Raw genomic sequence first — 26,944 nt, 5'->3', positions numbered from 1 at the left:
AGTTCTTAGTCAAAGCTGTGTCCCAAATCTCACACAGGCACATTTATTAACATACAGCGTAGATGTACATGAAACAATTACTCAGGAATAAATGATCAGCATTTATTAAATAATAATGCTCCATAAATAAAAGAAAACAATGTTGTTTTTGTGCATAACAAAAAGCTCACAATCGTGCAGTCAAAATGTAAACAGACGCTGAGCATAATAACAAGCAGCTGCTCTGTTCCCAGGTTCTACTGCGTGACTGACAGCCTGGAGTTTGAAATCCTCTTTGTAACCGAGTCAGGAGTGGACAAACATCTTGAGAAAGTTGAGGGTAAACAGGAAAGTTTCCTCTGGATGAGTCCGACTCTACCAGAGGAAAAGGGGAAAGATGCAGAGAAGACAGCGCGAATGTAACAGGTGCCATTTATGGTCCTTATACACACTCAATACAGTAATATTACGTTGAAGCAGAGTACGTATCACTCCGCGAGGCTCCTCGTAGCTGTAATGCTCCAACAATCCATCAAGCGGTGCGGCCTCGTAGCTGAGTAAAGTCGTACCAAAACATCTTTTGAAAGGTTTCTGAGCGCCGTGTAGCACATAAAATCGGTTCGAGGTCAGTAAGCACAACCAGAATTCATCCATAAGCCGCACTGTCGATTTATGAGAAAATTACAGGATTTTAAGTGCAGAAAATATAGTTTATGGTTTTCATTTGATCTTAGCAAATATCTACGCCTCTAATTGGGACGACCACAGATTTTTCACTAATGTCTTTGCGCGGCTCCCCAATATGTCATCACACAATATCATCTTTGAGGGAGACCTAAACTGCTCATTATCTGCTATGGACCACAGTTCACACAAAAGTACACTTAGTCCAAAGTCAGCATGCGTCATTCAGAGCTTTCTTGATCATTATGGGCTGGCTGATGTATGGAGATTTCATAATCCTGCTTCACATCAATACTCTTTTTTTTCCTAATGTCCATAAAACATATATTTGTATAGAAAAACGTCTCCCTTTAGTTACAGAATGTGATTATAAGACTCTGGTGATTTCTCCTCTTGTTTTTTCAATGTGTATTCCTGATGCCTGCTCCAACTATCAGCCATGGAGATTCAACTCAGTGTTGTTAGCAGATGAAGAGTTTGTCAGTTACAAAAGGTCTCAAAGAGATTTTTTTTCTATCAATCAGACCCCAGAGATGTCATCATCAGTCATTTGGGAATCTCTAAAAGCATCTGAGAGGCCAAATAATTTCATTTTGTGCCAAACAGAATAGAATAGAATAGAATTAGAATAGAATTCAACTTTATTGTCATTGCACATGCACAGGTACAGGGCAACGAAATGCAGTTTGCATCCATCCAGAAGTGCTTTAGTGACATAGATATATTACAATATATATTAGCAATAATATAGATATGTGAGTATATTACAGAAATGGGTCTATTATGGTATGTTATAATGTACACGGTATGAAGTATGTTGTGAATATTCTATAACTATAAGTATGTACAGGCTGTAGTGAGTACAAGCTATGTACAGAATATGAACAGGATATAAATATGAAAAACTATACAGAATATGAAATAAATAACTTTACAGAATCTGGGATATACAGCTATACAGAAATGGGAACTATGCAAGTTGTAAACAGTTGTAGGATTAAAGATTATCGAATGTACAGAATGATTATTTACACAGAGCTATACAGTAGTGCAGTTAAGATAAGTGAGATGTGTGGATAATTTCTACAGAGGCTATATAAAGTGCTGGTGGTTGTGAGTGGTGATTCAGTCCATGTTATTATTGTGTGTTTGAGGGTACAGTTGTCCATTGTGGGTGTGTGTATGTTCAGTCCATGAGTTTAACGTGGGTCAGATGTCAGGAGGCAGAGTTCAGGAGTCTGACAGCTGTGGGGAAGAAGCTGTTCCGGTACCTGGTGGTCTTAGTTCGGAGGCTCCTGTAGCGCCTCCCGGAGGGCAGGAGGGTGAAGAGTCCATGTGATGGGTGACTGGGGTCTTTGATGATTTTCCCAGCCCTTTTCAGACACCGCTTCCTGTAGATGTCCTTTATGGCAGGAAGTGGTGCTCCGGCGATGCGCTGGGCAGTTTTCACGACCCTCTGCAACGCCTTCCGGTCCGAGGCAGAGCAGTTCCCGTACCAGACTGTTATACAGTTGGTCAGGATGCTCTCGATGGTGCAACGATAGAAGTTCACCAGGATGTCTGAGGACAGGTGGTTCTTCCTCAGAGTCCTCAAGAAGAAGAGGCGCTGGTGAGCCTTCTTGACCAGCTTGGAGCAGTTGGTCGTCCAGATGAGATCCTCGGAGATGTGGACTCCCAGGAACTTGAAGCTGCTCACACGCTCCACAGCTGTCCCCTTAATGTGGATGGGTGGATGTGGGTCAGCATTCCTCCTGTAGTCCACGATGAGCTCCTTGGTCTTCTCAGTGTTAAGCAGCAGGTTGTTTCTGTCGCACCACTCAGCCAGACGATCCACCTCCTCCCTGTAGGCGGCCTCATCGTTGTCACTGATGAGGCCAATCACCGTGGTGTCATCTGCAAACTTAATGATGGTGTTGGAACCATCAGCAGGTCTGCAGTCGTGGGTGAAGAGGGAGTAGAGGAAAGGGCTCATCACACAGCCTTGTGGTATACCGGTGTTCATTGTGATGGTAGATGAGCAGTGGTTATCCAGCCGGACATGTTGGGGGCGGTTGGAATAAAATAGGGACCGAGCGCCTCTCTCAGTTAGCTGATGAAATGACTAAACTACATGCTGTGTACAGCCACTCTCCTGAGCCTGTATTATATACACAGCGGTTACAATGACAAACTGAATACAATCTCATATCTACAAAACAGGCTTAGTCAAAGTTGCAGCTACGCTTATGAACATGGAGAAAAAACAGGCGAGTTATCAGCTCACCAGCTACGACTAAGAACAGCTAACCAACTATCCTTGAGATCTACAATGACCAGGGAATAAGGTCTACAGACAACCAAACTATCCTTGAGATCCACAATGATTTCAATAAGGTGTTTTATATTCCCTCCTTGGGAGAAGATGCGATCGCTAGTCTGGAGGAACCTGTCTCTAATGTTGAAATTGAAACGGCCGTACGGAGCATGCAGTCTGGAAAATCTGCTGCCCCGACGGGTATCCATCTGATTTTTTCATAAAGTTTTCTGACCGACTGAATTCACTGTTAAAATCAACTTTTGAAGAATCCTTCCTCTCACAGTCGTTGCCTCCAACAATGCATCAAGCAGTGATGTGTTTAATTGTAAAACAGGAAAAAGACCATTTAGATTGTCGTTCATGTCGTTTAATATCTTTGTTCAACACAGACACCAAGATCCTGGCTCAAGTGTTGGCCCGTCGCTTACACAAGTATTTGTCCTCCATTATTTCACCAGACGGGCTTTATTAGGCACTCTTTTTTGAACATTAGAGCTCTATTAAATATCATTTATACCCATGTTAAAGGTGATACATTGGAAACTGTAATTTGGCTTGACGCAGAAAAGGCGTTGGATCAAGTGAGATGGGATTTTTTTTTATACGCTTAAAAAATGTGGCTTTAATTTTGTATCTTGGATAAAAGTATTGTATTGCTCCCCTCTAACAGCCATCCAGACTAACAATAATCTGCCCCCCAGGACAGGGATGCCCTCTGTCTCCTTTTTGCCATTGAACCGCTAGCTGTTGCTCTGAGACAATGTGTTGGTGTTGAGGGAAAACATCGAGGGGGTATCGAACATGAAGTCTCTCTTTATGCCGACGACATGATTTTATTTATTTCCAACCCATCGAACAGCCTCCGCAAACTTTTGGATAGACTTACAATAATAATAATAATAATACGTTTTATTTATATGCGCCTTTAAGAGCCTCAAGGTCACCTTAATGCATACTTAAGGAATTTGGGACAATTTCTGGATATAAAGTGAATTTTGGGAAGAGCGAGGAAAAGTCTATCTGTACGACAACTGGGAGTTTTGTGTATTTTAGCCCCTTTTAAACCCAGCTATAAGAAGTTTAAGTACTCGGGCATCTGGGTGACAAGAAAACCACAAAGACTTGTATAAAACTATCTTCCTTTATTGTCGAAGCTTAAAGAGGATTTTGGAAAATGTGAGTTTTGCCTCTTTATATTTATGGTGGGGATGCAGAACAAGGAGCAAAGATGAATGTGATGCTGAATCAGCAGAAGACTTGGACTCATTTGATTCCAGCTTTGATATCATTTGATATCAATATGTCCATTTCTGTCACACTTCACCTTTAAAAGTGAAGCCATGTGGTTCCTGGAAGGAAAAACACGACTTTTTCAAGTCTTTGTCCTGTTTTTATGAGAAATGTTCGACTTTAATGTGAAACATTCAGAGTTTTTTCTCTTGTTGTGTTTGTTTGAAGCTGCTTCCTGTTGGCTTCAGCTGTTTGGAGTTTCCATTTTCTAAACTTCTACATTCTGAACCTTCTTCAGCTCTGAACAGATGATGAAACACTGAATGATTTCAAGCACTTTGTCTAATAAACTTACATCTTTCATTCTTTATACAGATTGAAGAGCTGTGGTTTGTCAGAGATCAGCTGTGATTATCTGGCAGCAGCACTGAAGTCCAACCCCTCCCATCTGAGACAGCTGGACCTGAGCTACAACTACAACCTGAAGGATCCAGGAGTGAAGCATCTGTGTGGTTTCCTGGAGAGTCCAGGATGTAAACTTGAAACTCTGAGGTCAGTCAGCATGTTTTAGTTGTGCTGAGATGAATATGATGTGAAAGTTGTGCTGACACTAAACTGCAGACATCAGGCTGATATTATACTGATCCACACTGAGGATCTTCATGGTAAAGTCTGTTTTCTTCTTCTCTGGTTTAGTCCATTGACTGCAGCAGAACAATGTTCACATTTCAAACAGTGATACTCAACGTATGGCCCGCGGCCCACACGCGGCCTGCCCACCTTTCCTGATTCAGAGAGAGGGGACCCTGATTAACTGTGTAGCTTCTTCCTCACAGTTCTAAGTATCAGACACAACAATGAATAATCCACAGCTGACTGTCTTTAGCAGGTCAAAGGTCACGGCACACAGCAGACAGTCAGAAATATTCTAACTCTGATCATTTATCAGTTGTGACACTGTGAGACTTGATCAGAGGTGTGATCATCACAGCAGAGGCCTTTGTGTCAAAGTCACTGAGGATCAAACAGAAACACATGAAGCAGATTTTCCTCTTCTGGCTTTTTATAGCAGATAACCTTCAAAATATTCTGCAGTCGATCAAAAACTGAAGCAAACCATGAAGCAACATGTGAACATGAGCTGATGCTGCTGAAGTGAAGCAAAGTTACAGAGGTTTGATTACAGACACAGCTGAGAGTTTGTAATCTGTCATCATTTTAAAAAGTTTCCATGGAACAGCAGAAATGAGGCTTTACTGTCAGAGGCCGACAGCACTGAACACAACAGCAGACTGGTGGCTAATAAACAGTGAATGATGCAGAAACAGATGTTTGAAGCTGTTCTTGGAGTACACTGAGAGAGAGAGAGCTGTGCAGGCAGGAACAGCCAAAGTCAGAGAGAATTCATGAGCATATTGATCAAACGTGAAGCAGAGTTTGGATCTTCTTTTGCTGCTGCTTCACTCAGTTTTGGTTGGAGACAGATGAAACCTGCAGCTTCAGGATCTGTGAGCTGTCCACTTTCAGCCCCGACGGCGTGTCCGTGTACGTGCCGTCGAGTGAACGATCCACGCTCTGTGTTTCCATCTTTGTGTGTTTAGCTGCTCTCATTTACTGTTTTAGCTGTTTGCTGCTTGTTGAAATAGTTTGTGAGCTTTAACCTGAGATTCTGGCAAAATACATTTATATTAAACATCGATTCAGGATTGAATGAATCAACATCGTTTTATTCAAATTAAAACCATTTAAATGGGAACATGAATTTTTTACAGCCGCCTCTAATGCTGGGTAATGTCAGCTGGTCCATGTGCAGCTGGCTGTGAGGCTCAGGGAGCGTCTACAAAGTGCAACACTGAAAGAACATCATCCATAAATATTGAGTAAGAACTGGACTCTCATACAGCGAGACTCAAATGCCTTTAAACATCAGCTTATCCTGCTGATCCAAGTCCAACACTGAGTTTGTAAACACATGTTTGTCAATCATTTTGTTTGGTTTCTGAGGAAAATGATTCAATAAGTTGCTGCTAATACACAACATTTCATCATATTTCCTCATAACCCTCTTTTGTCTGACCATTTGATCCCATTTGAATTTGCAATAAAGGATCCACAGAGTTTGGTGACAATAATGACAGTAGATGTTTGTGTGAAAGTGCTGGAAGCAAATGAGTGTGTGATGTTCTTTCAGTGTTGCACTTTGTAGACGCTCCCTGAGCACTGGTCTCACAGCCAGCTGCACATAGAGACCAGTGTTGTTAGTCCAGGTCAGAAGATGACTTGTTGGAATGAAAATGAGCTTGTAGTTTGTCTGCTTTAATAATGTGACTGGAAAAAGGTGTTGGACTTCAAATATGTCCATTTCTGTCACACTTCACCTTTAAAAGTGAAGCCATGTGGTTCCTGGAAGGAAAAACACGACTTTTTCAAGTCTTTGTCCTGTTTTTATGAGAAATGTACGACTTTAATGTGAAACATTCAGAGTTTTTTCTCTTGTTGTGTTTGTTTGAAGCTGCTTCCTGTTGGCTTCAGCTGTTTGGAGTTTCCATTTTCTAAACTTCTACATTCTGAACCTTCTTCAGCTCTGAACAGATGATGAAACACTGAATGATTTCAAGCACTTTGTCTAATAAACTTACATCTTTCATTCTTTATACAGATTGAAGGACTGTGGTTTGTCAGAGATCAGCTGTGATTATCTGGCAGCAGCACTGAAGTCCAACCCCTCCCATCTGAGAGAGCTGGACCTGAGTAATGACTCCTTGTTGTTGAGCGACAACAACAACCTGCAGGATCCAGGAGTGAAGCATCTGTGTGGTTTCCTGGAGAGTCCAGGATGTAAACTTGAAACTCTGAGGTCAGTCAGCATGTTTTAGTTGTGCTGAGATGAATATGATGTGAAAGTTGTGCTGACACTAAACTGCAGACATCAGGCTGATATTATACTGATCCACACTGAGGATCTTCATGGTAAAGTCTGTTTTCTTCTTCTCTGGTTTAGTCCATTGACTGCAGCAGAACAATGTTCACATTTCAAACAGTGATACTCAACGTATGGCCCGCGGCCCACACGCGGCCTGCCCACCTTTCCTGATTCAGAGAGAGGGGACCCTGATTAACTGTGTAGCTTCTTCCTCACAGTTCTAAGTATCAGACACAACAATGAATAATCCACAGCTGACTGTCTTTAGCAGGTCAAAGGTCACGGCACACAGCAGACAGTCAGAAATATTCTAACTCTGATCATTTATCAGTTGTGACACTGTGAGACTTGATCAGAGGTGTGATCATCACAGCAGAGGCCTTTGTGTCAAAGTCACTGAGGATCAAACAGAAACACATGAAGCAGATTTTCCTCTTCTGGCTTTTTATAGCAGATAACCTTCAAAATATTCTGCAGTCGATCAAAAACTGAAGCAAACCATGAAGCAACATGTGAACATGAGCTGATGCTGCTGAAGTGAAGCAAAGTTACAGAGGTTTGATTACAGACACAGCTGAGAGTTTGTAATCTGTCATCATTTTAAAAAGTTTCCATGGAACAGCAGAAATGAGGCTTTACTGTCAGAGGCCGACAGCACTGAACACAACAGCAGACTGGTGGCTAATAAACAGTGAATGATGCAGAAACAGATGTTTGAAGCTGTTCTTGGAGTACACTGAGAGAGAGAGAGCTGTGCAGGCAGGAACAGCCAAAGTCAGAGAGAATTCATGAGCATATTGATCAAACGTGAAGCAGAGTTTGGATCTTCTTTTGCTGCTGCTTCACTCAGTTTTGGTTGGAGACAGATGAAACCTGCAGCTTCAGGATCTGTGAGCTGTCCACTTTCAGCCCCGACGGCGTGTCCGTGTACGTGCCGTCGAGTGAACGATCCACGCTCTGTTTCCATCTTTGTGTGTTTAGCTGCTCTCATTTACTGTTTTAGCTGTTTGCTGCTTGTTGAAATAGTTTGTGAGCTTTAACCTGAGATTCTGGCAAAATACATTTATATTAAACATCGATTCAGGATTGAATGAATCAACATCGTTTTATTCAAATTAAAACCATTTAAATGGGAACATGAATTTTTTACAGCCGCCTCTAATGCTGGGTAATGTCAGCTGGTCCATGTGCAGCTGGCTGTGAGGCTCAGGGAGCGTCTACAAAGTGCAACACTGAAAGAACATCATCCATAAATATTGAGTAAGAACTGGACTCTCATACAGCGAGACTCAAATGCCTTTAAACATCAGCTTATCCTGCTGATCCAAGTCCAACACTGAGTTTGTAAAAACATGTTTGTCAATCATTTTGTTTGGTTTCTGAGGAAAATGATTCAATAACTTGCTGCTAATACACAACATTTCATCATATTTCCTCATAACCCTCTTTTGTCTGACCATTTGATCCCATTTGAATTTGCAATAAAGGATCCACAGAGTTTGGTGACAATAATGACAGTAGATGTTTGTGTGAAAGTGCTGGAAGCAAATGAGTGTGTGATGTTCTTTCAGTGTTGCACTTTGTAGACGCTCCCTGAGCACTGGTCTCACAGCCAGCTGCACATAGAGACCAGTGTTGTTAGTCCAGGTCAGAAGATGACTTGTTGCAATGAAAATGAGCTTGTAGTTTGTCTGCTTTAATAATGTGACTGGAAAAAGGTGTTGGACTTCAAATATGTCCATTTCTGTCACACTTCACCTTTAAAAGTGAAGCCATGTGGTTCCTGGAAGGAAAAACACGACTTTTTCAAGTCTTTGTCCTGTTTTTATGAGAAATGTACGACTTTAATGTGAAACATTCAGAGTTTTTTCTCTTGTTGTGTTTGTTTGAAGCTGCTTCCTGTTGGCTTCAGCTGTTTGGAGTTTCCATTTTCTAAACTTCTACATTCTGAACCTTCTTCAGCTCTGAACAGATGATGAAACACTGAATGATTTCAAGCACTTTGTCTAATAAACTTACATCTTTCATTCTTTATATAGATTGAGGAAGTGTGGTTTGTCAGAGATCAGCTGTGATTATCTGGCAGCAGCACTGAAGTCCAACCCCTCCCATCTGAGAGAGCTGGACCTGAGCTTCAACAACAACCTGCAGGATCCAGGAGTGAAGCATCTGTGTGGTTTCCTGGAGAGTCCAGGATGTAAACTTGAAACTCTGAGGTCAGTCAGCATGTTTTAGTTGTGCTGAGATGAATATGATGTGAAAGTTGTGCTGACACTAAACTGCAGACATCAGGCTGTTATTATACTGATCCACACTGAGGATCTTCATGGTAAAGTCTGTTTTCTTCTTCTCTGGTTTAGTCCATTGACTGCAGCAGAACAATGTTCACATTTCAAACCTTCAAAGAAGAAGAAAAATCCTCCACTGGAAAATTCACTGTGAAACTCTCAAACTCTTCATTGCACCTTAAAGTCTGTCTGACACTGAAATCCAAAGCAAAATGTGCGTTTGCTTTACAGACAGCAGTCCAACACAAACATACACACATCATCCAAAACACAGTCCAACATCCAAATCTCCTCCACTGCCAGCATGAATGATGGGAAAGAGAAGGAGCAACACTCTGACATTCAGGGTTAGAATGATTTTCATCAAGCAGACTGTGAAGATCAAAGCTGCATTAGAAAGCTTACATGAATGAATGAGTGGACAGAAGTGGACAGAGATCATCTGAAGCACTTCAAAGGCTTTAAATCAGCACATTTCTCTTTATTCTTTATCAACTCTGTTAGTTTCTCTCAGTTTTCTGTGGAATGAAGCTAACAGCAGGCTAATAAGATGCTGACCAATAGGTTTCTATTAAAGGTTGTAATTTGTATATGAAAAAGTGCTTTGGCTCAGCAGGGATCAGCTTACAGGTAGAATACAGCTGCTGGATGGGATTAGCATGTCATAGCTATCTACCAAACTGCTAACTGGGGGATTTCAGGCCATCTATGGATCATTTTTGCTAACTGTTTATTCAGCTTAGGCTCACAGGGCTGCAGCCTGTGCCCTAGCTGTCATAGGGCAAGAGGCGTGGTCCACCTGCACAGGTGAGCAGTCCATCACAGGGCCAACAGAGAGCGACAGAGAAGCACTCCCTCACATCCACACCTACAGCCAATGTAGAAGCACCAATGAACCTAAGCAGCATTTCATTGGACTGTGGGAGAACATCCAACCTCCACAGAAAGGCCCAGCTGACCAACAAGCTTCAACCTACAACCTTCTTGCTCTAAGGCACTAGTGCTAACCACTTTTGCCCATTTCAGCCCAAATCCTGCATCTTCCTGTTTCTGACTCCAGGCCAGCTCCACTAACACTTTCTCATCAGACACTGCCACCTAGTGGAGGAAGTCTTAGTTCCATTTGAAGCTTCAGATTACAGTTAGTTCCTTTACAAAGAGGTGGAGGTGGTGGGGCCACAGCACCATCATCACTGAGTGCCATAGGACACTTAACCTTTGTTTCCATATGCTGGGAACTTCCTGTTGTTCCAAGGAGGACTGGAAAATGTGTGAAAATCTCCCAGTCAGTTCCTCACAGCACACTTCAATCATTTCCCTCCCACAGCATCAGGACCAGGGCTTTTTCTCTCTTTGGTCCCACTAAGAGATTTCCACACAAACACCTCATCAGTGGGACTCTCAGAGCTACCAGCCCTTTGCTACAATCACAAAGCTCTTCATTGAAATCAATGATATCAAAGCTGGAATCAAATGAGTCCAAGTCTTCTGCTGATTCAGCATCACATTCATCTTTGCTCCTTGTTCTGCATCCCCACCATGGACTTCATTCCTTTCCAAGCCAGCCTTGAGTGTCCTTTATTCAGCTCATCCTCTGCTTTACTTTTACACCTGATTTTAGCTGCTTTATCTCTCTTTCAACAGGTTTCTGTGCCTCAATCTTTTTCTTCTCTCCCTCATAACAAGACAGCTTCTTCTGCCTGAGAACATGTTGGAGTGATTTACTAATCCAGGGCTGCTTATTGGGGAAAATACTTCCTGTTTCCAAAGTAATCCCCATTTTTCCCAGAAAGAAATGTCAGTAGAAATCGATGATCTAAGTGAGAACATGAGCCTTTCAAAAGTCCCAGTGGGTGCAGTCAAAGCAGTCCCTCAGTCCCAGTATAGAGTCTTTGGTCCAGACTGGAACAGCTGTGTGCCCAGTTTGAGCTCTCTTCAGTGCTGTGACCTGACAGACCCAGAGGGGCCATCACATCACATTTAGAAGCTCCCCTGATGGAGCCACAACACATGTCCAATACTTAGTCTGTCTTGTTGGACCAACTGGAAGAAATGATTCAAGGACTTAGTCACAGAACAGAGATTCAAATCTCCAAAATCCAACTGGCTGCATCAGGACATATAGTCTGAAACTCTGCACAGTTTCCTGTTTGAAGCTGCTTCCTGTTGGCTTCAGCTGTTTGGAGTTTCCATTTTCTAAACTTCTACATTCTGAACCTTCTTCAGCTCTGAACAGATGATGAAACACTGAATGATTTCAAGCACTTTGTCTAATAAACTTACATTTTTCATTCTTTATACAGATTGTGGGACTGTGGTTTGTCAAAGATCAGCTGTGATTATCTGGCAGCAGCACTGAAGTCCAACCCCTCCCATCTGAGAGAGCTGTACCTGTATGGAAACAACCTGAAGGATCCAGATGTGAAGCAGCTGTCTGATCTTCAGCAGAGTCCAGACTACAGACTGGAGACTCTGGAGTAAGTAGAGTGATGGAGTGAGTGGGTGGTGCTGTCAGCAGTATTGTACTAAACACAGTCAGTATGAAACAAAGATCCAGTGTTTCCTGTAAAGCTGCAGCTTCTCAGTGAAGCTGTGAGAGGAGAACGGTGACAGGCTTCAGGATTGGACACAAACACTTCCTGTTTCTCACCTTTATGGTCACCATAGTAACGGCTGACACGCTCTGATCAAACACTGTCAACAGCCAATCAGCTCTCTGAACAAAGCAGCACGCAGACCAATGACTGCATTGATTTCCAAGTTTAAAGCAGTGAAGAACACAGTCTGTAGGTGAGGAAGAATTTAGTGAGAGCAGATGTTTGGATGGAATTCCTCCAGTTAACAGCTGGAACCGTCCATCTGGATTGTTGGGCTTGTTGTTGGGGTTCCTACAGAGCTCAGAGTGGACACACCAAGGTTCTTCTAATGAATGAAAGTCCAAACTCAAACTAGGAGGGAAAAACATTTTCAGCAACTTCAATAAAAATCCAAAGATTAGAAAAAGTGAAGCAACAATGAGTCCTAGTACAGTCCCAGCACTGACGTCCCTGCTGCTCTTTATACTGGATGTGCTGCATCACTGACTGACAGCTGATGAAGAGTCTCTGGAAACACTCGTTTATCTCCTCTGCTCTTCCTCCTTCTCTCTGCAGGAACTGGTGATGATGGTAAACAGGACGGTGTGTGTGCTGAGAGAGGAGCAGCTGTGTCCTGATGATCCAGAGAGGTTGAAGCAGCAGCAGCTTGTGTGTAGAGACGCTCTGACTGGGCCATGTTACTGGGAGGTGGAGAGGAGAGCTTCATCCAGCAGTGACTGACAGAGGAATGAAGTGCAGATGACTGTCAGTGCTGCAGAGTGAACTGCTCTGAGAACAGCTCCACTGTCAGACACAATGTAGAGTCCAGCATCAGCCCTGTGTGTCCCTCTGGATCTGACAGAGGATCATCAGTGTATCTGGACTGCTCTGCTGCTGCTCTGTCCTTCTACAGTCTCTGCACAGTCTCTGTCTCACTCTGGAAAGATTTTACAACTTGTTGTAATTACAGAACGTTAATATAATATTCAAACATGTGATCTTCTCTTTATTTCTGAATCTTTACCAAATAAAGAAAAACCAAACGAACAAACAGAAGCTGTCGTGTCCTTTTTCACCACATCTGTGAATCTTTTCTGTGTTTTTCCTCTTTTCCTCCTTCCTGCAGCTCCATCTTCATCATTCTGTGTCCAGTATATGTGAACACGTCCAAAGCATCTGAGCCTCATGTTACCCGTTTGTGTGAGTTACGCCTGTCGTTGTGTTGTGGTGTATAAATAAGGGGCAGGAGACAGCGCTGGATCTCTGAGTTCTTTACTCTCAAATTCTGCAACATCTGCAATATCTAGAAATGCAAACCTGTGAGCTGTGTGTGTTGTGCGTCTGCTCGGCCACCTCTCCTCCGGCCGTGCTGGAAGCAGCTGTGCGTTTGACAGTTTTATCGACTCGACAATAATCGAACAAATTAAATGTTCAAAAATATCAACTTAAGCACTTCAAAGTCAACAAAAAGCTTAAAACAATGAAATAATATTTCACTGACAAAACAACAGCTCATAAGAACGATACACAAAATAATACAGAAACAAACAAATAAAAGTTATTAACCAGGATCCATGTTTTTGTCACAAACACTGAATCAGCTGATTCACTCTTTATGTTTCTGAGTTTGTTTTGTGATTATAGTTCTGGTTTCTGTTTCTGTGTCTTCACTGTGTCCCACGTCTCCTTACTTTGGACTCTGTGTTATATTTCCTGTTTTACTTTGACAGTCCTGTGTTACTGTTTCCTGTCTCGTGTGTGTAATTGGTCCCAGCTGTGTTTCCCTCCTGTCTCCCGTTCCCTGATTACTAAACTGCGTCCACGCCGCCGGCGCTCCTCTCCACAGCTGGATTCCAGGATTTCAGAGCATCCAGCTGTGGTGAGTGATGGAGACACTTTCTCTGCTCCCTCAGTAATCAGGACAGTTTATTGAACATCAGAGGACATAAAGGACTGTTTTTCACCTGCCCGTTCTGAACCTGGACATTAAAGACTGCTGGCTTCAAGGACATTAATCCCAGTGTCAGCCAGCCAATAACAGCCTGTGTTTTTCAGCTCTTTAGGAGTCAGAAATGAGAAAGCAGTGGCGTGTCTAGAAAATTTTTGTTGGGGGGGCCAGGTAGGGGCACAGATTTGGAGAAGGGTGGCAGATTTAATTGGCAGATAATGTTTTAAAAAAAAATTCTACCAACCCTTAACCATAATTCAATAATCCTATAAACCTAATAACCAAATGCACTTTTAACTCTTATTAGAATGAGATTTTAACCACTACGGTGCAAAGTTTTTAGATACTGCGTTGATAAAGTACAAGAGATACAATCAGTGCTTTGTCAGTGTTTACTCAGCAGTCAAGGACAACAATATTTGCATAGTATTTTTACTGACATATAGTGCACATATGTTTTGGGCAAAAACATTTTTGAAAATTAAAATACGAACATTTGTAACAAACAATTGACAAATTAGCCAATGCCAATGCAAAACTTTATCTGCCTGTTAAAAAAAGAAGATAATCTTCTCACAAACTGGTGTTTGATTTTGAAACAGGAAAAAAGTGGGGAAACAACTGAAAAGACTAACATTTGAATGAAACCTGAAAGCAAGTAAATACTTTCTATGCTGCCTTATGGTAAACTTTGGTAATATTGATAAAGAACAACACTGGCTGATGATAAAATACAGTCAGCTGGCATGGTGACACTGCCAGTATTAACCTGCAGGGCTGGACTGGGACAAAAAAATTGGGCATTTTTACTACAGACCGACCCACCAGGTAGTAAAGCCATAAAGACTTTGACTGAAAACAAACCCTGTTGTGACAGTGATGTACAGTCTTGTTGGTATATGTATGATTTCTATACATTTTACGTCAGATAAAAACTTTGGTTGTAAGATTTAGATAATTATTTAATAAAAACTAGGTATTTTAAATGAGAATAAGAAAGAAAAGTATTTCTTTGTGCCCACCTTTCCCTGTTAATGCCCTACCTGGCCCCCTGGCAAAACTTTGCTAGACCCGCCCCTGCACAGTTACCAGCTGTCAGCTACATAAAAAAGGATCCTGGGGTTATTTGTCTCTCAGAAACAGTTCATAACTTCCCTTCAACTCATTCATGTCACCTAAAAGGTAAACCTGTTTCTCCATCACCTGTTCAGCTCTGATGGTTCAGTAAGGACATCTCCTGGTTTCATCTTCATGTTTCCCTCTCACCACATATCTAAACAGACATCATGACCAGCAGCTTTACAGCTGTGGCTCCAGCAAACATCAGCTGATACTAGAAATTAATATTAAATACATTCTAACAACAGCTGATCAAGCTTAAACGTGCTGCTGTTGTTTAGCGCGACATCTGCTGGTTTCCTCTTTCTGGCGCAAAGTGGGCGATAAACAAGAGAGAAAAGCCGATCAGCTGATCATTGATCAGTTTCATGATTGAAGTAGCAACAGGAGAGGGAGGGGGAGAGAATGAGAGAAGAGGCAGCTGTGCAGCATAAAGACAGAATAAATCCAGCTTTGTGTCTTTTTTCCATTCTAGCTAAAGTCCGGGACAAACTGCGTCTCTTCTCAGCTCAATACGAAACGTGTAATATTTTCTCTGATTGAGGGACCATTCCATTTTTTTAAGGAGCCGTTGGCAACTCTACTAACCTTATGAATAAAATAAAGTTCACTATCAGTAACATCATAGCACCCACCCAGCTGTATAAAAACTCCGTCAAACTGGCTAGAACGCAGTATGAGTTATTGCAACTGAGGGTAAAAAGTCAGCAACATGAAAATAAACTCCACCTAAACTTGGTTTATATCTGACCCAGATAGACTGCAGGTCATAACTTCTTACCTGAAGTTCAGTTCACCTGACACTCGGACTGGTGGCTGCTTCGGGTCTCTCCTCCTGCCTCCCCTTCCCTCATCCACCTGTTGCCTCTGTGGAAGCCCCGTCATAGCCACCACCAAACAACGGAGTTATTTCTACACATCGACCTGCATCTGGCCAATCCACCACCTCTCATTGTTCATGCCATTACAAAAAAAATAAAAAATAAGTCACTGGGGATATGCCCGGTATGCCCGATGGCCAGTCCAGCTATGTTAACCTGCAACCAAATCTGCAGCTCCATACAGCAATGTTACGACTTAGATTATATCTTATAACTCATAACTCTTATGTTAGCTGCCCTCAGTAGCATACTGTCTGAAATATTCCACAGCTGCAATAATTCTTTAAGTGTTATTTTTTTCCTTGGTATTCTAATTTCACCGAAGTTTACTAAACTCAACAAACTTGATATTACTTACCGGGACATTTATTCTGTCCTCATTTTCTTTCACCGAAAAATTGTTTCCTGCAGTGCCATCTTTCGCGCTTGGCTCTCCTACCTTTGCTAACGTGATGCGCATAGCGCAGAAGCGATGCTGCATTCACTTACACTCGGATATCTGAGCGTCACCGTGAAAACATAATCGGACATTTGATATTTGATTGAATTTTATTGTTTTGCCTTTGGGGTGGCACCTGGGGTGGCCAGTCTGGTTTGGGGGGTGGCCTGTGCCCCCCCAGGCCACCCCGCTGGACACGCCATTGTGAGAAAGACACAGACTGCTAACCTCTCCCTGCAGGAAATAAGCTCCGCCTCTTCCTGTCCTGTATATGAGTGATTCTGACATGAGACACAATGAGTTTCCTGTTTATTGTGACTTAAAGCGAGCAGCAAAGACACTAAACTGTGTTTCCAGCTGAAGCTGCTTTTTGTGTTGCTCCCACAATCCTGTCTAAAACAGTCAGTGAGGAAAACTCAGTGTGACTTCAGAGTGACAGAGGTAAGCGACTCATGTTGTAACTGACGTCAGACGCCGGAGATTTTGGCGGAAAATTAAAGCGAATGGTAGTTTAGAATTGAACAAATTCCTTTAAGCTTCAGTATTACCAAATACACTTATCAATAGTCTTCTAACTAACAATATTTGTCTAAATCATCTCCAAAACCCTGGAGAACAACGGGGAGAGTTTAGAGGCTCTCCAAGATTACATTGATCAGTGCTTCCAGGATCTTGTGATGAAGAAGGCTCAGAGTGCAAAACCTTCATCAAAACCCACCTGAAGCTGCTGGAGGACACGGTGAAGAACATCGCCTTTGATAGAGTGCATCATATCGGCCCCATGCGGGCTGCGACCGGGAGACCACGTCCTACTGTGGCCAAGTTCGGCCACTTCAAACAAAAGGAACAGGTGAAAAGTCTCCGTGTCCATCGGTGTTTCTCCACGTCTCTCTGTCTTCTTCGTGTCATCTCTGTGTTTCCCTGCTGCCCTCATGTTTTCTGCTTTGTCTGTTAGTTCTTCCCAGTTTAGGTTGATGTTCGCTTCTTCCCTCACCTTTGTTATTTTCACTGTAAATAAATCTCCACTCGCATCTCCACCGCCGTCTGCATCTTGGTCCTCATTCACTCCACCACACGACTGCTGCCCCAGCCGTGACAACTTTTGATGTTTCCTCTACATTTACCTTTAAAAATTATTTACTTTGCCTTGTTTGGTATCATTTGGTATCAGATGGCCGACTTCTAAATGGCCACCATGGTCACCACCCAACTTGAGGAGTTTGCCCCCTCACATATACTAATGTGCCACAAACAGGACTTTAACATCACCAACCATTCCCATGTTATTACGGTGTATCCATATAACTGGCCCACCCTGTACAGTTATGCTTTCATGTTGACATACTGTATTAACACAATTCAGGGAGGATTCTAGGATCAGAGCTTCGGGGGGCTGAGCACCCAGAGAGCTGCCCAGCCAGCCAAGATACACTTTACTCGTCACAATGAGACTTCTTCCCCGTCTCTGTCGGTCCCTGCATCCTCCCTGTCCTCATCGTCTGTTGTCTTCGCCTCCTTTATCAGTCATCATAATTTTACCATCTCTGTGCAAGTCTGCAAATTTCTTTATTAAATCAAAAGATTCTTAAATCCATCAAGTCTCTCTGTGCCTGGGTCCTCGTCACAAAACATGACATCACTGTTTTGTACTTTTTAACAATTTAATCCCACATTTGTGAAAGAAAAGCAAAACACTTTTTTGAAAAGTCTGTAACAAAACCATCAATTCTGATCAAGGTTATTTAAATGCTGCAAAAGAAGAATGGATTGGAATAAAAAAAATACATATCCTAACCTTAATTACTGGAGGAGAATAATGAATGATGCTCACAGTGAGTAAGAAGTAAACTGAGTGCATATTTTGGACAGAGATTCACTTTTAATGTGTTTGTATAATATAATACAGATGCATAAAAACACTCCTGAAACAGAATAAATTATTACAAATAAATTATTACAAAATATTAGAAAATATTATGGATACTTTTGTTGTTAAAATGTTACCTCTCAACCAAGTTCTGCCTTTTATATTTTTAGTAGTAGTGTGTCACACAAACAGGAAATATTGTCAAAAAAAAGTAAGTAAGTGCTGAAGCACCCCCAAAAATGAACCAAAGCACCCCAAAAATGAACCAAAGCACCCCAAAAATGAACCAAAGCACCCCAAAAATGGGCTAAAATCGCCCCTGTTAACAAATAATAGCCCAACAGTAACTTTTATGCTTACTGTAGCTGTTAGCTAAAAACACTAATTTAGCCTAGTTTGCCCTGAATTCAGCTTTGACAGACATGATCGACTGTTTCCAGTAGAATTCCTCGTTGTCATCTTGTTCCCTCTCAGAGCCCCGTATGCTTGCAGAGACCCCTACAGTAGGGAAATGTGCCAAAGAACGTCCAAAACATTGCATTTTAGGTTTATTTATGCCTTACACACAATCCCAACTCTTTAGCTAACTTAACAACTTTGGCTAAAGTCTATAGTTAGTCTTACTCGTTTGTACAACATTTCTGGATCGCCACTGTTTGAAATGATATGACATATGACTCTCACTGAAACAGCAAACTTTGTAGAAAACACAACACTTCTGATTCTCTATCTAGCTGTTTGGTCACAGCTGTAGATTACATTATAAGTGGTTGTTCACTCTTGTCAATAATTACATTTCTAAATTCTATTTGTGCAGTTACATGTAAACAAAGTCCAATATTGTATCTAAATGATTGTGTTATCGTGGGACAGTTTCCAATTTTGTTGTATTATTGTACTAGGTATGACTGTGCAAGAGTTATCTTATCTTCCTTGCTTGCACCACACTCTTTGCAGAAATGGTGCACAGCAGCACTGCATCATGTTATTGTGTTGTATAATATACCAGAACTAATACAAAGCAACATCCATGTACACTATAGGTCCATGCCAATGTGCCCAAATGGGACCTCCATAAATGGTAAGGGGCGCAAAGGCACTTTAAGACCAGTGGGCACACCGTCGGTGCACATCCGCTCGGATGCTTTTTTCTATTCATTTATTTCCCTGTTTATTTATCGATGCACAAAAGCAATTATCTCAGAGACACCATCCTCTTAACAGAGACTCAAATCAGGAACCTGCAGATTATTAGTCAGCAGCTTTAACTTCCTGTCTTTGTCTCACTAAACCTTCCACGTGGAAACTTGAGCTGCCCACTCAAGCACAGTAGGCTTTAACTGGCTCTGCTCAAGTCACTTCAGTATCTGAGAAACTGTCTCGATGCATGCCAAAGAACACTTTGACAATACGCTTGTGTTGAGTCAAATCCACCACAAGCATATTCTATGGCAGTTTAATTCCACTCCACATAAAAATAGTCACGTATTATTTCCCCCCACCACACTTCCTGCCAGTAGCTGGTGCCCCCACCCACAGTGCATTAGTGGTTCTCTGTGTTTAGTGGCTCACTCTGGGCGGCTGCTCGGTGGGGCCCGGCCCCCTGGCTCTGTTGGGCCTGTGCTGCGGGTGGGGTGCCCTCAGGTCTCGGCCCTCTGGGCCCATTTACTGCTCAGTAACATTTAATATCTATTATTTACTACTACTTACTAGCCTACTTACTGCATATTATTGGTTGTTGCTGTGGGTTCCCCACTGTGTTGGTTTTTCCTTGTGTTTTTCAGCAGATGATGAAATAGATTTTCAGTATGTTTTCTCTCTTCCTCTCCATCTATTTCTCTTCTTCTCTATTTTTCCCTCTTCTTCTGTTAACTTTCTCCCCAGCTTATCTTTTTTCTTCTTTCCTGACCCCCGTTCTGATTCTAATGACTCAAAATAAAGTAAAATCATCATCAAATATGACTATCAAGTGGACCAGTATAGCAAAAACCATAATGGTGGCAGAGGCCCCAGAGCTAAGTGGCAGGATTTTCAACGTTCAAACCAGATAAAAAACAGAAATTAAATGGTGTTAAAAGCCATGAATTAAGGCAATTCATTCACAACATCATTACAAGTTTTACTGGACGTTAATATTTTTCTCTTTTTTCAGTGCAAAACAAACTAACAGTACACATGATGCTGGCAAGTTAAAATGTCAGTGTCTTTTATAGATAGCATGTCTAGCATCATAGTTTTATAGATCACGTAGTCAGGATAAAAACTCCATCTCTGATTATTATTGTACATGACTGTGACATGCAGCGGCCTCAGCATCATGATGAAGGCGACCGGAGGAGATAGTTTGGTAGACATCGATGTTTTGCTGATGAAGGCTCATGTAGCGGTCCTCTTTGTCCTAAACAACAATTTACACTGTCATTTACATTTAATTAAAGTGCAGCTTAAAACACAGACATAATGCACTGCAGCCTCGGCACAATTAAGTGTAAAACAGAACTATGGAAAACTCACAAACATCTGGCGAGTTTCAGATCCTGTTAAGTTAGTTAGACCTGATCTGTTTTCTCTGTTAGGATAAAAACATCAGAGGTCATGGGGTGAAAAATACCTCAAAAACAAGACTAGCTATGTCTACAACTAATGTGTGGTGTTTTAAAAGAACCTATGAGATACTTTGAACACCACAGTGGCTGCTGTATGCAGTAATGTGCTCAAGTGATTTCAAAGGGTCATTTCATGAGTTTAAGTGCGTCAGTAAAAGTTTTCACCTGCGAGGATTTCTCCTCAGGCTGTAACCACAGGTTATCACAGCCACACTGATGAGTGAAGCAGCAGCAGAAATGATGGGAACTGTAGCCATGAACTTCATGCCAGAAGAATCTCCATCGTCTGTTGAATGTTGCCACACACACACAAAAAAACTTCATTTTGAAAACATGAAAAGTCACGAAATTTGCATTAGCCTGTTATATGAAGGTGGAAAACATGTTTATCTTTTCATTACATTAGAGTTTCAATTGCATCATTCAAACATTTCACTGATGAAATAACACCAAAGTTGTGATTGGAGCAGTTTTATAATGAAATTTTAAAAAATTAGACAGAAGAAGAGCTTAAAAACATTCCAGATGTTCATCTCCTGACTGAAACCTTTCATTAATCCGCTGCAGGCGGGAATGACGACCTCAAACCATGTATGACAGAAAAGAAAGTGTTAACGCAGTTCCAAACATCCACCTTGAATCTGCGGTGTGGGTATAAATAGAAAATGTTTTTACCTCTCACAGTCACACTGAGATGGAGAACATACAATCCACCACGAAATCCACACTCACAGGTGTAGTTCCCACTGTCTTCAGATGTTAAGTTGAGCAGGTGGAGAAACACAGTCTCATTTTCTTTGATCAGTGTGAACCTGGAGTCACAGCCATGAATAAAGCCTCGGTCGTAACGATAGAGCAGACGACGCTGTTCTCCTCGGCTCCTCTCTGTGCTGATCTCACACAGTATCATCACAGTAATATTCAGAGTTGTTTTGCTGCATATTTGAGTGGAATCGGGTTTCTTTCCAATTGTCTTCACAAGAGTCTCTATAAATTGTTCCAGTTAAAATGAAACAAAATCAGGATTATAGTTTCTATATATTTGTTGTTGTGGGAAAATCAATCACATATATTATTTCACTAACCTAACTAAAGCTTTCTTCTTAAACACCTGGCTTTACAGCTTTTCTTTTTTAATTATATATATTTACCTTCACTGCTAAAAACCACAAGCAGAAGCAGGAGAAAGCAGAGTTTCCGTGCAGTCATGCTGGTGAGGAAGTAACTGTGGCTGACAGTGTGAGGTAGACTATAGTGAAAGCAGGAAGACTTGCACCCTCCTTATTTCACACTGAAACTTTTACTATGTCTAAAATAGAAGTGCATAAAAGTGGAAGGACAGTAGAAGGTAAACCACCAACATTGTTTAAGCCAGACTGATCTCTCTGTTTATCTGGATGGACATTGTGTTCAAATTATGATGAGATGTTTGTTCAAAAACAAAACTAGTCTGATACAAAGAGTCATGTTTGCCACAGTTTATTGTGTTTGTATTGTATTAAATCTGAGAGCCTGAGTTGGAGTATTATGACTGAATGGTCTCCATTACTGGGAAACAACTATCCAGTGTGAAAAGATGGACGTTTATTATAATATATGAATATTATTATATTAGTATGTCACCTAAAGTTTTATATACTTTAAAATGTTTCATAGAGCTTTATTATCCACTCCCACAGTTCCTGCGCTTCTTGCTGAGCGTGTCTTGTTGTCGTGTTGATGGTTCACTGAGATGAGAGTCTGGTAGGAATCACTCGATGGCTGCTGAAGGTTTGTATAGGGCTGATCTGGCTCATCGTCATCCTTTAGAAAAGTGAAATATTTTAGGTATTAATCAAGTTCAACCCGGTCTACCCACACACTCTATTGATCTTTAAATCTCTCCATCTGTTGCCTGGATTATTTAATGTTTCTGCTCATTTCTGTAAGAGCTTCTTCACAAAATAAAGGACACTGAAGTTGGCACTAATAGTATTATAACACTAATCTGTAATTATCTATGTAAGTAACATCCTAAAACATAAATGTACATGTTTTATGTTTACTGGCAAACTTTTAACTAGCTGCTGTAGATCGTAGCAATAAATTGCTCACCAAACCGTTGGGATTTTCAGGTACAGACACTCCAGATGTTCCTGACCTTAAGCAGCCACGTTGATAAGAAAGGATGTCAGCATTAGTGTAAGACTATTCACATTCAAACAGAGAAAAATCAAGTCAGAACATCTACATTTATATTATCTTCTCTCTTAATAATGATAATTATTTTTGGAAGGATAAAAAGTGTTCATTCTAGACATGATGTTTAACATACAGCGAATTCTCATTTATTGAAATGTGATGTTTCCTTTTACTTTCTCTACATCTATATCATCTTTGAATTACTGCAGCAAAAATAGTCTCACCCATTACTTTTCCTCCAGTAGATAAATCCCACGATAACTCCAGTTATAAAGATGATCATCATCATCATCGTTTATTTGTATAGCACTTTAAGAACACACCAGGCAGACCAAAGTGCTGAACAACACAGATCAAAACAACAACCAACCAAATTAAAAATACCATAAAATCATTACAAACAATAAAATAAATAAGAAGGTGTCAGTTTCCTACAGAGTTAAAAGCCAGGGAATAAAAATAGGTTTTCAATCTGGACTTAAAGACCTGCACTGATGACGCTTGTCTAATTTGGAGGGGAAGGTTATTCCAGAGCATCGGAGCCGCAATTGAAAAGGCACGGTCTCCTCTGCATTTCAGCCGCGACTTAGGGACCGACAGCAGCAGCTGCTCAGCTGAACGGAGCGAGCGAGGAGGAACATGTGACTTCAGCAAGTCAGTTAAGTACACAGGAGCCAGACCATTTAAAGATTTAAAAACCAATAAAAGGACCTTAAAACGAACCCTAAAATCAATGGGAAGCCAATGCAAGGAAGCCAGAACCGGAGTGATGTGATCGAATTTCCTACTACCGGTTAAAAATCGCGCTGCCGCGTTTTGCACTAACTGCAGGCGTGACAAGGTGCCCGACCCGACCCCTATTAAAAGGGAATTACAATAGTCCAGACGTGAGGTGATAAAAGCATGAATAAGAGTTTCCAAATTAGGTTTGGAAAGGAAAGGCTTAACCTTCGACAGGCGTCTGAGGTGATAAAAAGCTGATTTTACCACCCCACTTACATGACCTTCAAAAGTAAGCGCAGAATCAAGTTTAACACCAAGATTAGTGACTGAACTTTTCAGATGAGAGGTCAAATCACCAAAATCAACATCTGGAGAATCAGTAGAACGATGCGGGCCATATAAAATTGCTTCCGTTTTGCGACCATTAAAATTCAAAAAATTATTTGCCATCCATAATTTAATATCGCTAAGACAGTCAAGCAGTGATTGACATGGGGAGGTATCCAAATGACTAAAAGGTAAGTAAAGCTGACAGTCATCGGCATACAAATGAAATGACACTCCGTGTTTACGAAAAATCGCACCAAGGGGGAGTAAATACAGCGAGAAAAGTGATCACAACACCGGGCAGATAAACGGAAAAAGATTTGTCTGCTGAAGTGTGGGCCTCGTTTGTGTCTAAATCATTGAAAAGATGCATTTGTCAGTAAAATCATTTACTTTCATTTCCTGGAAATCAAAACACAAATCAAACACAGTTTACGTCTACTGAAACTCTGAGTGAAGTAATGAAACCCCAGTTTTATAACCACAGAGCTTTAAATATTGTCACTGTGCTCTTTTCTTTTGTCTTCTTCTTCTTCTTTTGCATCTTTTCTGAATATTACTATGAACTGAAATTGGTCCAACTGCTTATATACATTCACTGGCCACTTTATGAGGTATACTTGTTCAGGGTGTAACACAAATATTTCAGTGTTCATTTCATTTGTCAATCACATGTCAGCTTCATCTTCCTGGTTAAATAAAGGTTAATAAAATAATAAAATGTCAGCAAATCAATGCTCAAACAGAGCAACATGGCACATGTTACTGGTCCCAGTGCTTCACAAACTGCTGATCTGCTGGGATTTTCACACACAATCATCTCTGTTCACAGACAATGGTCTGAAAAATAGAAAATATCCAGTGAGCTGTGATTCTCTGGGTAAAAATGCTGTTTACACATCAAACCTTGAGGCAGAGCGGACCACACTGGATATCACTGCTGTCCTCTAACAACAGCAAGCTGAGGCTACAGTTTGCAAGTCTGGACAACAGAAGACTAAAAAAACGATGCCTTGCCCGATGAGTTGATTTCTAACAGTTCAGACTGCTGGTGGTGTAATGCTCTGTGGGGGATTTTCTTTGCAAACTTTGGACCCTGTAGTGACCACTGAGCATCATTTAAACACCACAGCCTGCCTGAAGGTTGTTGCTGACCACATTCATGTCTTTATGCCCAAAAAATACCCATCGTCTGATGGCTGCTTCCAGCAGGATACCACACCATGTCACGGCGCTCAAATCATGTACGGCCTGCGCAGTCACCAGATCTCAATCCAGCAGAGCACCTTTGGGATGTGGTGGAACGGAAAGTTTGCTTCAAGTAAGAGCAGCTGACGAATCTGCAGCAACTGTGTGATGATGTAATTTCAATATGTCTTGAGAATCTTTGAGGAATGTTCTTAGCGCCTTGTTGTGCCACAAAAAATGAAGACATGTTTGATGGCTGAAGGTGGTCCAACTCGGTTCAAAGATGTACCTGATAAATGAGTCAGTGAGAGTATTTAAACTGCTGTAAGTGAAAATAAGAAGAAAAGAAATGAACAAATTACAAGAATAAAAAACACATAAGCAGGTCAATACAATGCTAACACAGTGCTGAATAACTGTGTCAGATAAAGAAACCAAAATGCATTTACCTTCCACAGTGACACTGATATGGACAATTATGTCCCTTCAGTGTTTGTACACTCACAGGTGAAGTTCCCACTATCAGCTGGTGTTAAACTGGTCAGCTCCAGAAAGGCAGTCTGATTTTCTTTTGTTATTGAGAACCTGGGGTCACATTCCTGAGTAACGTTCTCTCCGTGTCGATACAGCAGATGACACTCTCCTCCTGTGTCCCTCTGTCTTTTGATCTTACAGATAATCAAAACAATAGTAGTCTGACTTTCCTTGTTGCAAATCCGAGTGACATCGTGTTCTCTCCTGACTGTCTTCACAACAGTCTCTGTAAACAGGGACAGCAAAATACGGTAAATACAAGATTCAGCCTGTGTCAGAGAGGACTTTAGTTTCTATATTTTGTGAATGTTAAACCATCTTTTTAATCCCATAATAATGTGTTTAGTCTAAACTAAAAGCAAGGAGGTTATAAATTTAAAAATATTAATAATGTATAATGAAAATAGTTTCCTTGTATTACCTTCAGCATCATGGGACACAGCTAGTGGTAACAGCAAAATCAAGCAAAGTTTTGATACGTCCATGCTTGTTAACATGTCTATGAGCCACCGACAGTGAAGAGGAAGATGTGCGGAAAGAAACAAGCTGAAGCTTTCCTGGCTAAGCAGACGTCAGACTGTTGCCCTTCACGGGGCAAGTGTGAAATGATGTAAAAAGGAAGTGTACTGACAGGACTTTCATATTAAAAGGCTGTAAAGTTGAAACACTGTGCGAGCTCCCACACAAAAAGAAAACAAGCTAATTTTTCTTTATCACAGAGGAATTATTACACTGCTAACTGTCATGTTCGCTGAAGCTGAAGGATGGATAATATTGTAAAAGTAGCAACAAAACTACCATTTATCATAACATTATAAGCATTTTAAACTAAAATAGCGTGTGTTATGGTTCAAAATATTGGGGATGGAGACAAGAGAAAAACCACAATAACAACACTGGTCCGGTCGGGTTGAGTCAAACGATGATTTTAATGATCACACGCGTGGGAGATGGACACTGATGCAGACAGCCTCAGATCTCAAAATGGTGGAGCATTGCTCAAACTCTTATAGCCTCTGGTGTCTCCACCTTATCATAAAAAGCCTAAACATTCACATGCTTTCTCTCACACAGCGCCTAAGCTACGACCTTGGCTCCCCGTCTATCTGCTCCTGCTGAGATGGGGCAGAAAACTCCAGTATATTCTGTTCTCTT

General features: G+C 41.3%; 1 protein-coding gene across 17 annotated transcripts in view; it reads left to right on the top strand.

The window, feature by feature from the left end:
- LOC146640792 (NACHT, LRR and PYD domains-containing protein 12-like) overlaps positions 1–26,944 on the top strand; it is a 257,689-nt gene that overhangs the window by 177,519 nt on the left and 53,226 nt on the right. For 15 of the 17 annotated variants that reach the window (XM_085399814.1, XM_085399816.1, XM_085399815.1 and 12 more), the window contains 2 exons: positions 11,704–11,877; positions 12,553–13,015. In XM_085399814.1, coding sequence (XP_085255940.1) covers positions 11,704–11,877; positions 12,553–12,562 — 184 coding nt within the window. In that variant the 3' untranslated portion in view covers positions 12,563–13,015. Of the gene's footprint in view, positions 1–4,564; positions 4,742–6,848; positions 7,047–9,151; positions 9,329–11,703; positions 11,878–12,552; positions 13,016–26,944 lie in introns of those variants that run through there. The other 2 variants (XM_085399808.1, XM_085399809.1) reach the window with 2 other exon arrangements.

The sequence above is a fragment of the Rhamphochromis longiceps genome, unplaced genomic scaffold (assembly GCF_057381845.1).
Source record: "Rhamphochromis longiceps isolate RC_006_pf unplaced genomic scaffold, R_longiceps_female_GT1.1 unmapped_scaffold_1, whole genome shotgun sequence".
Lineage (NCBI taxonomy): Eukaryota > Metazoa > Chordata > Actinopteri > Cichliformes > Cichlidae > Rhamphochromis > Rhamphochromis longiceps.
Note: the sequence above shows the minus strand (reverse complement) of the source record. Positions and strands in the feature narration are given on the sequence as shown.